This window comes from Chrysochloris asiatica, unplaced genomic scaffold (assembly GCF_000296735.1).
Source record: "Chrysochloris asiatica unplaced genomic scaffold, ChrAsi1.0 scaffold00006, whole genome shotgun sequence".
Taxonomy (NCBI): Eukaryota; Metazoa; Chordata; class Mammalia; order Afrosoricida; family Chrysochloridae; genus Chrysochloris; species Chrysochloris asiatica.
The window spans coordinates 7,973,745-7,988,054 of NW_006408524.1; the positions used below are offsets into that span (position 1 = coordinate 7,973,745).

Sequence of the window (14,310 nt, forward strand, 5' to 3'; positions counted from 1 at the left end):
GTAACCACTATGCTTCCAGAACTCATAGTTACCCTCTATAGGGTTTCCAAAGAGTGGCTGGTGAATTTTAACCACCAACCCTTGCAGTTCAAATGGACCTTATGGTCGAATGCTTATCCTACAACATCACACCAGAAGGAGATTGCAGTAATGAAGATGAAACAAAGTGTATGGTTTGCTGAACGTAAAACTGATGATCTTCTCTATAAACCTTCACTCAATTCACAAGAAAATGTTAAAAAATAAATAAAAGGATGTATTGCATTAGGCAAATCTGCTGCAAATGACCTATTGAATATGTTAAAGAGAAAAGCTGTCACTTGAGGACAAATGTACACCTGACATAAACCAGGGTATTTTCAATCCCCTCATTTGCATATGAAATGTGTACAGTGAATAAGCAAAATCATAGAAGGATAAATACATTTGAACAATGGTGTTGGAAGAAAATGTTGAAAGTACCATGAACTGCCAGAAGAACAAATAGATTGTACTTGGAAGAAGTACAGTCAGAATGCCCTTAGAAGTCTCCTATACTTTGAACATATTATCAGAAGTGACCTGTCCCTGGAGAAGGACATCATGCTTGGTAAAGTGGAAGGTCAATGAAAAGGAGGAAGGCCCTCATTGAGAAGGAGTGACACCATAGCAGCAACAATGGGCTCAAACATAACAATTGTGAGGATGGCCCAGGCCCAGGCAGTGCCTTGTTCTGTTGCGCACATGGTCACTTTAAGTCAGAACTGACTTTATAACACCTAATGACGACATACGGAGTAGCGTCATTAATTATATATTCTTTTATTGTTTAGTGCTACCAGATAGCTAGAGCTTGACTTGGAAAACTAAAAGAATCTGGAATGATTCCCCCACTCCCAGGTCGTGCACCAAACCCAATAGTAGCCAAGAAACAACACAATGGAAAAACAGCAAAGTAATGAGAAAGAAATAAGAGACAATCGTTTTTAATTTAGCCTGTATAACATGAGTAAGATTTAGGTCTTTGCCCATCCTGGACTCCCAACACCAAATTATAAAGCTGGCTCATTGTTTTACTCAATGGATACTCAAATGAGAAACTAATATGCATAACAAATATTTTCTGTAAGGGGATGAATTCATGTATTTATCTTCATTTGAATATATCCAAAGGAATTTATTGGCTTTGAGAAATGGATTGACAAACCGAAAACCTGTTTCTTTTCCTTGGTTAAATTATGACACCATGTGTTCTACTCATGTTCTTGCATTTGTACAACAACCTAATTCCTCTAACTTTAGTACTGTTGTCAGTTCCATAGATCTGATTCAAATTCATAACAAACTCATGTGTGTAAGGTACTTAAAATACTGCTCCATACTATTTTAAAGGCTGTTTACCTTTCAGAAGGCCTGTCTTCTAAGGCAGCTCTGGGTGGGTTTGACCCACCAACTTTTCAGCTAATAATCAAGCAGAATACTCTTCGATGGCAACAGTAGCAATCAAATCAACTTTGACTCATGAGAACCACAGATGCATCAGAATGGAACTGTATGTATGCCATAAGGTTTTCAAAGACTGATTTTTAAGAAGTAGGAGGCTGACTTGCAGAATGTGCCCTTTGAACATTTAAATGAATATATATTTTTTGTTTTGTGTGTGTACATCAAATATTTTTGCTTTGTTCATTTGTGAAATATAAGATGTAAAAGGGAAGCCACAAGGAGGAAGTAGGCTAACTGTTGTTGCGGGGAGGGGATTATAATCATTGAAATGACAAAAAGCATATGATTTATATGGTAAATATAAAGCTGATGATCTTGTCTGTTAACCTTCACTCAATTCACAATAAAAAGTTAAAGAAAAAAAGAGATAGATCACCAAAACTCTTTGAAATGTCTCTGGGTGGCCTGCAACCTCCAACATTTTGCTCAGCAGCTGAGTATGTTAACTATTTGCACTACCCAGGGACTCCAGAATTATTCTTTGTTGCTGTTTGTTGTTTTGTGCCTTTGAGTCATTTTCTGACTCATAGCAACCCTATATAAGGTTTCTGAGGAGTGGCTGGTGAGTTTGAACTGTCAATCTTGCACTTCAAACTGCATGTGGTCCAGTGCTTATCCTACAGAGCCATTGGTAAGTCAATGATGCTAGGATTCTGCTGATTTATAAAATATACAATCCAGATTTATAGATGCCCTGTTGCTATTTTAATTTTAGTTAAGTACCCTAGAGTCATTTGTGACTTATAGGGACCCTATGCACAAAAGAATAAAACATACCATCCTCACAGTTGTTATGTGTGAAGTCATTGTTGCTGCCTCTGTGTCAATACATCTCCTTGAAGGTCTCTTCCTCTTTCTCATTGACCCTTCACTGCATGATGTCTTTCTCCAGGAACTAATCCCTCCTGACAACATGTTCAAAGAAAGAGAGATGAAGTCTTACCATCTGCCCTTCCAAGGAGCATTCTGGTTGTACTTCCAACACAGATTCCTTTGTTCTTTGGGCAGTCATGGTACTTTCAATATTCTTTGCCTACACTATCATTCAAATGTATCATTTTTTCAATGATTTTCCATATTCATTGTCCAACTTTCACATGCATATGAGGTGACTGAAAATACCATGGCTTGGGTTAGGATCACCTTAGTTCTCAAAGTGAAACTTTTTACTCTTTAAAACTTTAAGAGTTTTGTTTTTTGTTTTGTTTTTTGCAGCAAATTTGCTTAATGCACTATGTCCTTTGATTTCTTGAGTGCTGTTTCCAAGATTCAAGCAAAATGAAGTCTCTGACAACTTCAATCTTTTCTCCATTTATCATGATGTGATTTATTGTTTCGTTTTTAGGGTTTTTTTATTTCTTTCCACCGAGGTATAATCTATACTGAAAGTTGTAGTCTTTGATTTTGCTTTTCATCAGTATTTCGCTTTCAGCAAGCAAGGTTGTGTCATCTGCATATCACAGGCTGTTAATGAGTCTTCCTACAACCCTGGGCCAAGTTCAATAGGACTTGAAAGAACACACCTTTCCTGATTCAAAACCATTCACAATCCCCTTGTTCTGTTTTAATAATGGTCTATGTACATACAGGGTCTTCATGAGTACAATTAAGTCTTCTGAATTTTCATTCGTTGTAATGTTATCCATAGTTTGTTATGATCTTCACAGTAGAATGTCTTATATAGTCAATAAAGCACAAGTAAACATCTTTCCAGTAATCTCTGCTTTCATCCAAGATTCATCTGACATCAGCAATGGTATCCCTCATTCCATATCCTCTTCTGAATACAGCTTGAATTTGTGACCGCTCCCTTTCAATGTACTGCTGCAACAGTTTTTGAATTATCTTCAGCAAAATTTTACTTAATATGATATAATGATATTATTCAAGGATTTCCACATCCGTTGCATAACCTTTCTTTGGAATTAGCACAAATATGGATATTTTCCAATCAGTTGGCCAGGAAGCTGTCTTCCAAATTTCTTAGCATAAATAATTGTATGCCTCTAGTACTATATCAGTATGAACTTGTTGACAATTTTCCATTTGTATTCCATCAATTCCTGGGGACTTGGTTTTGGCCAATGTCGTCAGTGCTGCTTGTGCTTCTTCCTTCAACACCATTGGTTTTTGATCATATGCTACCTCTTGAAATGATTGAACATTGACCAATTCTTTTTGGTACAGTGACTCAGTGTATTTCTCCCATCTTCTTTTGATGCATTCTACATCATTCAATACTTTGCCCATAAAATCCATCAATATTGTAACTCAAGACTTGAATTTGCTTTCATTTCTTTCAACTTGAGAAACGATCAGTGTGTTCAGCATTTCAGCATGATAAAAATGAAGTATAATTAAGAAAATACCTAAATGCTAGCTTACTTTTATTACATTGAAAAATAATACTTTAATAATCAAATGCCACATTATACTGCTGCGGTTATATTGATGAAATGATATATTTAGCAAAAAAAAAAAAAAATGGTAAACAACTCATAAAATTATTGACATTTGTGAAATCTACAGCATCGCATGTGTATGTTGCTCTAAAATGTTTCATCTGGTTACTATTAAAGTAAGTATGGAAGTTTTATTGAGCAATACAGTTGTTGTTGTTGTTTAGTGCCATCGAGTCGGTTCCAAACCATAGCAACCCTGTATAGAGTTTCCAAGGAGCGCTGGTGAGCTTGAACCACTGACATTGCAGTTTAAACAGCTTTGCAGTCTGGCGCATTAACCCACAGTGCCACACCAGGACTCCAAACAATACAGTAAACAAACACAAAAAAGCACACATAAATTGTTAGTGGGATTCTGCTACTTATAGCAGAAGTCATTGGAGGACTGAGTTTCATCAAAACATTCTCTCCCACTGAAAATTAATAGTTTGTAGCACACAAACAAGGTACAGGGGTCCTTTTCCAGGTTATCAAGTTTACCTTTCCTTCCCATAAGAATTCAAAGCAGGAAAAGTATAAAGGACATACTTTCTTAATAAATCTTTGAGGAAGAAAACCACAATTGAAAATTGAGAAAATGTATAGGGAGCTATTATTTGAAAACTCAGCCAATAATCCAGAATAACATAAAAGTTGGAAAATGTTCAAAGATGCCTTTGATATAAATATTCATGGTAAGTGAAAGCCAAGAACCCGACCTAAATGACAGGAGGTATTTCTTTGAAAAGTATTAACTTTTTACCTTTATTTTGACCTGTATGTTCTATGCTATTTTTGATCCTCAAAACCAAAGGCTTACAATAAATTTATTGGATAGGTTTACCAACTAGGTCAGAGCACAACTTTTTTTTTCCATTCTTTCTTTCTTTCTTTTTTAATATTGTGTTAATTTTCTCTCTTGAAACTGAGAGTATACCCCCAAAACTGAGACTCGGTGGAAATGCACGCTCGGATTGGTAAACACACACATCACCATTGGGGAGAAATGGGGTAAAGGCAGCAATGAAGCAGCAAGCTAAGCCTCACAATATTCAGAGGGCTTCTGAGGACCCAGTTTGAGGACCTGGTTGGCAAGCAGTGTGAGGAGACCCGAGGACTCCTGGGCCCAGAGTCAGTGACGTGGCCATGGAGGACTCAGTGGAGAATGGAGCTGCCCGCTGATGGGAAGAGAGGGCATGTGCACAAGAACATCCACACTTGCAGATGACACCCACGTGACCGGGACTGGATGACTGGATGATCAGAGCTCAACCAGGAGAAGAAAGAAGGGCGGGGGGGGGTGGGGTAGAAGATTAAGCTGATCCAAGCTGATGAACTTGACCTATGCATACGAATGCAGTGAAACAAAAGAGGCGATAAATCCTTACAGCAAGAAACATTCCCACCCCCTCCACACACAGAGTAGACAGAGAGGGGCAACTTGGACATTGGATACCCAAATGGGGAGGGAGGGACTACAAAGGCAAGAAGTAACTGGCTTAAAAAATTTCAAGAGGGAACCTAGAGCTAGGGGGCATGGAGGAAGGCAGAATCACCAGTGAGTACTATCCAATTTGTCTAGGTGGAGCTGATGAAATGAAAAATAATACTTTAATAATCACTACATGCGATACTGTAGTGAATAATGGTTATCAAGACGGATTGTGAGTGTTGGAAATGCAAAGGTAGATGTTTTGTAGCAAGGAAGAGAGCGATTATTTCTCCAGCCTAGGAGCGGAGGTCTCTGGGACCACCAATGGATAAGAGCTGAGAACGGGATCCCACCCAGAGAACCAGGGATGCCTGAGATGGAGACAGAGATGATGACATGGAGGGATGAAGCAGCTGGAGACTTTGGATCCAGAGAGGGAGAGGAACTGTGGGCCGAAGACTGAGGGGGGAGTGTAGAGCACAGGCTTCTAGGATATGCCCTTTGGTCGGAAGACGATGCATGGAGGGGATTAGAACCATGGCAATGTAATGATATACGATGGAATGAATATGGAACTGAGGTTTTCTCATGTAAACTATCATATAATTCACAATAAAACATTAAAAAAAAATGAGTAACTGAATTTAAAAAAAAACTGAGCATATATTGCAATGATATCTGTTGGTTTTATCAAGTCACTGTTTATTGAGATAGTTGATTTGGAAAATCTGGAAAAAGGAGAGGAATGTAAGGATTTGAAAATACAAGGGTGAGTAAAATATCAGCACTCTGATTATAGAATTGAATCAACTTTTATAAAAGACAAATACATCATTGTTTAACATAATCTCCTTGCTTTTCAATACACTGTCCATCTGTCAACACGCTATCATAATCCCTTATTTTAAAATGTTTTAGGATGAGCTGTGAGCCACTAATGCACAGCTGTCTTCACTTCTTCATCAGAGGTGAATCTTTGTCCTTGAAGAGCTGCTTTCAGGGGACCAAACAGGTGAAAGTCCAATGGAGTAAGAGCAGGATCACAGGAAGGATACTTTAACACCTTAAAATGAAGTTTTTACAAGAGTGTCAACTGTGTGGGCAGAGGTGTGTGGACATGCATTGTCCTACAAGATCACAGTGCCCTTAGATAACAGTCTCTGTGTTTAATCCAAAGTTTAGATTTTCATTCTTCAGTGAGCATCTTACTGTAATGAGTCCTGTTGATTGTTGAACCTTTTTCCTGATAGTGTTCCAATACTGGCCCTTGAGATTTCCAGAACACGTAAGCATCAATTTTCCAAATGATGGCTCACACATTTTAACTTTTTCTTGGTCAGCAACTGAGGACACTCCCATTCCATACTCTGCCATTTACTCTCAGGCTCATAGTGATGAATACAAGTCTCGTCACCAGTAATATCTTCTTTAAAGAAATTTTACCTACTTTAGGCCCAAATTTTGTTTGCAGATGGCCAAACACTTCTGTTTATGCTCTTCCATGAGTTGTATGGAACCCATCTTGCACAAACTTTTTAAAACCCAAGTCTGTCATGGATTATTTCATCAGCAGAGCCTTGGCTGATTGCCCACATAATCCACTGTAACTCATCTATTGAACAGAATAATTTCACATCATGATCAATTTTGTCATCAGTTATGAATGTGGACAGGTGTTTTAATGTAACTGAGTGCAGATAATTTTTGACATATATAGGTATTTTACCCAGAATTCTACTACTCAGAGACAACCATGGTTAGATACATTTAGCAAAATTTTTTTTGCTATATTTTTTTTCTGTAGTTTTTTGCTATAGTTTCTTTCTGTCCTTATCCTTCTTTTTCTCATTAGATTAACATAGCTATTTTGCCTTTTTAAATTAGCATTATATAACAAGCATTTTCCTTGCCATGAAATATTTTCGGCAACTTAATTTTAGTGAATGCAGAATATTCCAAAGGAAGTGGGTAGTTTTTTCCCTAATACTGGGGGAATAACTGCAATTGTGCACTTCTCATTGGGTTTATCTTTATTCCTCTAAGGAGATTCTCTGGGACTGTCAATGATAAATATTTTGAAACAGAGTTCTCGGGTTACTTAAACTGCACACTTTACAGCTCTATATGTCTGTTGTCCAATTGCCTTCTTCCCAGCAAGCTTAGGTCTATTCAGTCTTATTACACATTAGACAACATCACTTACTATTTAACTTTATAAATATTTGAAAAATTAAAAAAGAAAGACACATTCCATTTCTTAAATTTTCTTATGTTAATGAGAAGTAGGGTTGAATACTTTTTCATACATTCATTTGACATAATTTCAGCATTTGTAAATTATTTATTCAAGTTAATCTGTTGGCGAGTCTGGTGATTTCTACTGGAATACAACCATGCTCACTCACTTACATAGTGCCTATGGTTGCCATCACGCTACAATTACAGAACTGAGTTGCTACAACAGAGACCAGATGGCCCACAAAACCTAAAATATTTCCTATCTAGCCCTTTACAGAAAAAGTATGCCCACCTCTATTCCAAATAAATGTATTTTAAATGGTTTGTTAATTAATAAAGTATTTTACTTTAAAATTTTCATCCCATAAAAATTTTCTTTATTACCTCTAGGTATGTATGTTTATATATTTAAATCTGTTATTGATTTCTAGAATATTTCATTGTAGCTACTTTTCATTTTTTGTTTTTTATTTTGAAGGTTTTGCTTTTTTTTCTTGTAGACTAGCCTGCGATCAGTGTTTATAAATGTTCCATGACATTTTTAAAGAATGACATATTCACTACTTGACTTGAATAATTACACTAAATAAATCCTCTTTGTTCTCTTTGATCTATTTTATAAAATGGTATGCTAAATTATTAAACAATAATTATGTTTTTCAAAATTTATCTTTGACTTTCTAATGGTTCTAAGCATCTACATTTTAGAAGGATACCTTAACATGTTTAACGATAGCTTGGAATCATCAAATACCTTATTTTCCAAATCCAGTACACATCAATGGCCACCAAAAAGGGCCAATCCAATCCCATGAAGATCCAGGCCAGCATTTTTATTTTCCTTGTTTCCCTTCATTAAATTGAACAGAGAAATGAGACTTAAATAAACTCAGACATTCCAATGTCTGGATTTTTCTTCTTGTAAAGTTAGCAAGTGAGAAAAGAACAACAGTTCACAATAGAAGGAAAAATCATTCAAAAAGGGCAATATAAATTTATAAATTATAAAGACAGAAAGATCACTTATTTTCTTTTCCTTGTCAGAATTACTCTGCGCTCAAAATGTACGAGAAAATAGGAATAAGAAATTATTCTATACGAATGTAGTAAAAAAAAATAAATAAATGAAAGACAATGAGAATCAGGAAATTCCAACTGAAGCCTCACCACTGAGCTGTGTGATATTGGATAAAATATGTTAAACTAAAATGAAGGAAGGTCTAGCAAAGCAAGCAATAAGCAAGCAAAACCACTGTAGATTGTCCAGGTGAGGCCAAAAGCAGATGGTTACTAGGGAATGATCCAGGACAGCTGCTGGAAATCAAGACTCAGCAGAGATGTCAGCTGTCAGCACTGAAGAAAGGAGGGTCAGTGCTTACTTGGAACATCAGTTGGTGCAAGATCAAAGACCCAAGCAAAAGCTCTAGTAGAAAGCCAAAGCAAAGAGGGGATAAGATTGCAAGTAGCCATATAAGAAGAAGATACTGGTTCATGCTCACTTGAAGCTAAAAAGAGTGAAGAAAATCAGAGTCAAGGAAACAACAATTAGTCCTAAGGGCTAAAGGACCACCCAAACCACAGCCTCCAGTACCCTATGAAAATCAAAACTAGATGGTGCCTAGCTACCCAACCCATCACAATGATTGGGATCATAATAAAACATCCTGGACAGAATGGGGAAAAATGTAGATGAAAATTATAAATCATAAAAAGTATCACACTTATTGGTCAGATAGAGACAAGTTGAACTGCCAAGACTATGGCCTTTAGAAACCCTTCAAACCTGGAACTAAATCCACAGCCGGGGATCTGCTCTCAGGTGAAAAATAAACAGCCTTGTACAACACCTGAGGAACAAGGGAAAAAGGACAAACGGAAATGGCAGATCAGGAAGGAAGTGAAATATGCTACTGATACAAGGAGAGGGTCACAACTAATTTTGTCACAAAACAAAATGTGTATAAATTGTTGAATGCAAAACAAACTTATTCTTTTAACTTTCACCCAAACCATAATAAAATAAAATAAAGAAGAAAACCAAGGTAGGGACAAACTAAATGCACACAAGGATTTAGCCTGAGCCTTAGGCAGGAATTGGGCAGGGTATGAATGAGTTTGTGAGTCAGAGGAGTAAACTACAGGGTCAGGAGACTCAGACTCCAGACTATACATCTGACTCAAAATCAGGATCAAAATAAAGGTAGCCAGAAAGGTCTGAAAGGCTGTACCTATACCCTCCCAAAAGGAAAATTGCAAGTTGGAGTTTCCCTGAAGATGGCAATCTCTGTTAAGTTTAACATGATGCTGTTAAATTCTAAATTCTTATACTTAGGAAAGGGTTAAAGCTCATGATAGCCACTGTTGTATCAAGCTTCCCAAGTGTTTAGGACTTTTATATTCCATAAATCTAAAACTACACATGAAATTCCAATGCAAAAACAAGGGAATTAAATGTTTTATCACAGGAAAACAGTTTAATGGACTTCCTCCCACCACCAGCACCTTGCTCCCAATCTGGCTTTCTGCACACACATATAAATGTTGAGCCACTACCACTTAATTCGCTCTAAAAGGCAAAGTAGACTGCTTTATAGCCCTCCTGAAAAAAAAAAACAAAAAAAAAAAAAAACTGGAAGGTAGTGGGTGGGAAGGATGACATTTCGTTCTATCCTGACTCACTTAAAGACATCATTTGATTCTCAGTCACAAAGAATTCTCTTAACAGGATGGAAAGAGTCCTGGTCACGAGGAGCTTGTTTGGAGTTGCAGTGGTCCCCTTTGCATTCTGTAAGCCAAGGGAAGCATTCCAAGGTTGTGTTTCTGTCTTTCGTTCTCCCTCTAGGCTGATTTTATAGTAACAACACATAGGCACTTAAATCTACCTCTAAATAACCAACAATCGGAAAATGTATCACATAAAATATAGACATTTTACAAAGGCCATCTTTAAGATGATAATGGCACACCTGCTATGGAATGTATAAGAAAACAACAGTGACCCTCACGAGATGTCAGGTCCATTTATCCAAATCAGCTCTTCTGCAGTGGAAGCCAGATAAACCTACAAAGCATGATGCTGGTGGAGGGAGTAAGAAGAGAGGTTACAATAAACGATCTAGTTGAGGATATATATAAATCACATGAAATGCAACCTCATAAGATACTAATAGAAGTCCATGGGGGAGTGAAGGGGAATGAGACCGGGAGGGGACTGGCAACAAAGACTTTAAAATGTGATCATATGGGAAAAAGAATCTTGCAGCAACAAAAAAATTAAAGGCGGGCGAAAACAGTACGTTTCTCTTCAAATATTAAAAACATGTAGCCATGGGAGAGTCAATGATTAGCAGGTTTACGGAGGGGAGGAATTAATCAGAGTTAAAAGAGATTTCTATATTCTCCCACCCTGAGCCCTCACCCTCCCACTCTGCTCCTCTCTGCCACCCCAGGCATCCAGGCCTTTCATGATTTCTCCATTTTCTCCTCAGTCAAAAGCTAGTTAAGGAAAAACCTTACTTACCCTAAGGAATAAAAATTCAGTCTCCATGTGCTATTGGAGACTGAAGAATGGGGAAACTCTGAAGCCAAAACAAAATCTACAATTGAAGAATTTCGAAACTCAGCCAACTTTCTCTAAGGAAAATTCATTATTCATGCAATAGTGGTCTCATCCAAAAAATAAACAAACAAACAAACAAAGCCCAGTGTGGTCAAGTTGATTTGTCCTGATGTGGCTCTGTGGGTTAATGCATTGAGCTGCAAGGTTGGTTTGGATTACAAGGTCTGCAGTTCAAGTTCACCAGCCTCTCCTTGGAAACCTTATACAAGGGGGCTATGGGTTGAACCAAGACAGCACTTAACAACAACAACAACAACAACACGGGATAGAGTAGAACTCCTCCATGAGTTTCCAAGGCTGTAAATCTTTATGGAGATAGACTGCCTCATCTTTCTCCCACAGAGTACCTGATAGAACTGATAGCTTTGGTTCGCAGCCTGGTGCTTAATCCTCTGCCCTACCAGAGCTTCAGTCCCTTATATATTATATCATTATGGTGCCAGCATTTAATATGCTCCTGCTAAAGGAGCTCTGGTAGCGAAGTAGTTACGAATCGGGCTGCGAACCTTAAGGTCAGCAGTTCGAAACTACCAGCTGTTCCGCGGGAGAAAGATGAGGCTTTCTGCTCCTGTAAAGATTTACACCCTCGGAAACCCTGTACAGGGTTGCTATGAGTCGGAATCAACTCGACAGCACTTAACAACAACAACTGAAATATGGAGTTCTAGTGTGGCATTGTGTACAGGGTCGCTATGAGTCGGAATCGACTCAACAGCACTTAACAACAACAACTGAAATATGGAGTTCTAGTGTGGCGTTGTGGGTTAATGCTCCAGACTGCAAAGCCTTTTGAACTGCAAATTCGGTGATTCAAGCTCACCAGGTGCTCCTCAGAAACTCTATACAGGATCCCTATGGGTCAGAATGGACTCTATGGCACTTAATAACAACAACAACAATGACTGAACTATAGGAGGTTTGAGTTCATCCAGAAGCAGCTCAGAAGACCTGGTGATCTGCTACCACAAAATCAGCCATTAAAAATACGATGGGAAACAAACTATAATAATACGATGGAGCACAATTCCTCTCTGACATACTTGGGTTGCCAGCAGAGTCAACTTGACAGCAGCTTATAAGGTTGTTGTTAAATGCCGTCCAGTTGGTTCCAACCCATAGCAACCTTGTATAGGGTTTCCTAGAAGCAGCTGGTGAGTTTAAACCGCTAATCTTGTGGTTTAAGCCCACTTTGCAGTCCACCACATTAACCCACAGCACCACACCAGGACTCCACCTGATAAGGTATCCACTGATAAAATCCTCCGAGTTCTCTAAGCTACTCATGTCTTCATTTATGAAACTCAATTAGAAAGGTGGCACATAGTATTCGCCCATTGTTTAACTTTAAATAAATTCAATTAGAGAAAGAGAGTATACAGTGAAGGGCGGATAAAGGAAGGTAGGAGACAGGAATGGAATAAGGATTTAGGAAAGAAAGAAAGGGAAATTTCTGGTAAAAGAAATTAAATGAACTAGTTTTATTTTCTACTTAAAAACTAAGGAAATTGTAGACGGTATTTAATGGGAAAGTAAAATCAAGTTTTCAGAAAGCCCAGTCATAAAATGGGGAAACAAAACTTGATAAACATTCTACCAAAGAGGATATTCAAATGGCCACTAAATGCATGAAAAGATGCTCAACATTATTAACCATCAAAGAGATGCAAATCAAAACTACAATGAATCCAGTAGATAAGAAGAGAAGGCATATGCACAAGAACACCCACACTAGCAGATAATACCCACTTGGCCTGGCTTCAATGACTGGATGATCAGAATTCAACTAGAAGAAGAAGAGGGAAAAAAAGAATAATCTGATACAGTTTGATGAATTTGACCCACACCTATATATGCAGTAGCTCAAAAGAGGGAACAAATCTTTACAGTGAGGATCATTCCCACCCCCTCCATAACAGAGTAGACAGGGATGGGCAACTTGGACATTGGCTACCCAAAATGGGAGATGGGGCTATAAAGGCAAGAAGTGACTGGCTTACAGGCTTTCAAAAGGGAGCCTAGATCCAGAGGGCGTGGAGGAAGGTAGAATCTCCACTGAGTTGTATCCATCTGTCTGGGCAGATAGCAATCATGTGGTACAATAGTGAATAATTACTATCAGGACTGACTGTAAGGGTTGGAAATGTAAAGGTAGACATTTTGTAGCAAAAGGAGGGGAGTGATTGACTTTGCAGTCCAGGAGCAGAGGGCCCTGGAACCACCAAAGGCGAAGACTGGAGAGCGGGACCCTACCCAGAGAAACAGTGACACCAGAGATTGAGGAAGAGACGATGAAGTGGAGAGGAGTGTCTGGGGACTTTAGACCCAGAAAGGGAGAGGGGCTGTGTGCGGGTTTTCAGGGTATACCTTTTGGTTGGTTGATGATGCATGGAGGGAATTGTGACCATGGCAATGTAATGATATACAATAGAATGAACGTTAAGCTATTGTTCTCCCATGTAAACTATCACATAATTCACAATAAAACATTTTTTTAAAAAAAGAATAAAGGACAACTACAGTAAATGCTTAAAAACAAAAAACTACAATGAAATGCCTTTTCATTCCTATTAAGATGACTTTAAAAAAATAAAAATATAACAAATAACAAATGTTGGCAAGGATGTGGGAAAATTGAAGCACTCCTACATTGCTGGTGGGACTGCTAAATGGTACAGTCATCGTGGAAAACAGTTTGGCAATTCTTCCAAAAAAAAAGAACAACTTATAATTATAGCTATCAGGTTGCTTATTGCTAAAGTGCTCTCAAATCAGTTCCAACTCATAGTGACGAAGGAATGGCTGGTGAACCACTGACCTTTCCGTTTGCAGTCTAATGCTGATCCTACAGTGCCACACCAGAACAATCATGCTGTTGAGACTGCTCCAACTCATAGTGGTCTTGTATAGGGTTCCTGAGGCTGGCAAATCCACTCCTAGGTAAACACCCAAATACTTGACAACAGAGGCTCATACAACAGTGTTTTCTGCAGAACTATTCGCAAGTCCTGGTGTGGCACTGTGGGTTAATGTGCTGGACTGCAAGGTTGGTTTGAACTGCAAGGTCGATGGTTCAAGCTTACCAGCCACTCTTTGGA

At 38.2% G+C, this 14,310-nt stretch overlaps 1 protein-coding gene across 1 annotated transcript in view; it reads right to left on the minus strand.

The window, feature by feature from the left end:
• LOC102820687 (succinate--hydroxymethylglutarate CoA-transferase-like) overlaps positions 1–14,310 on the minus strand; it is a 1,213,992-nt gene that overhangs the window by 689,009 nt on the left and 510,673 nt on the right. Inside the window, 1 exon segment of the mRNA XM_006832262.1 lies at positions 8,047–8,080. Within this exon segment, the coding sequence (XP_006832325.1) occupies positions 8,047–8,080 (34 nt within the window).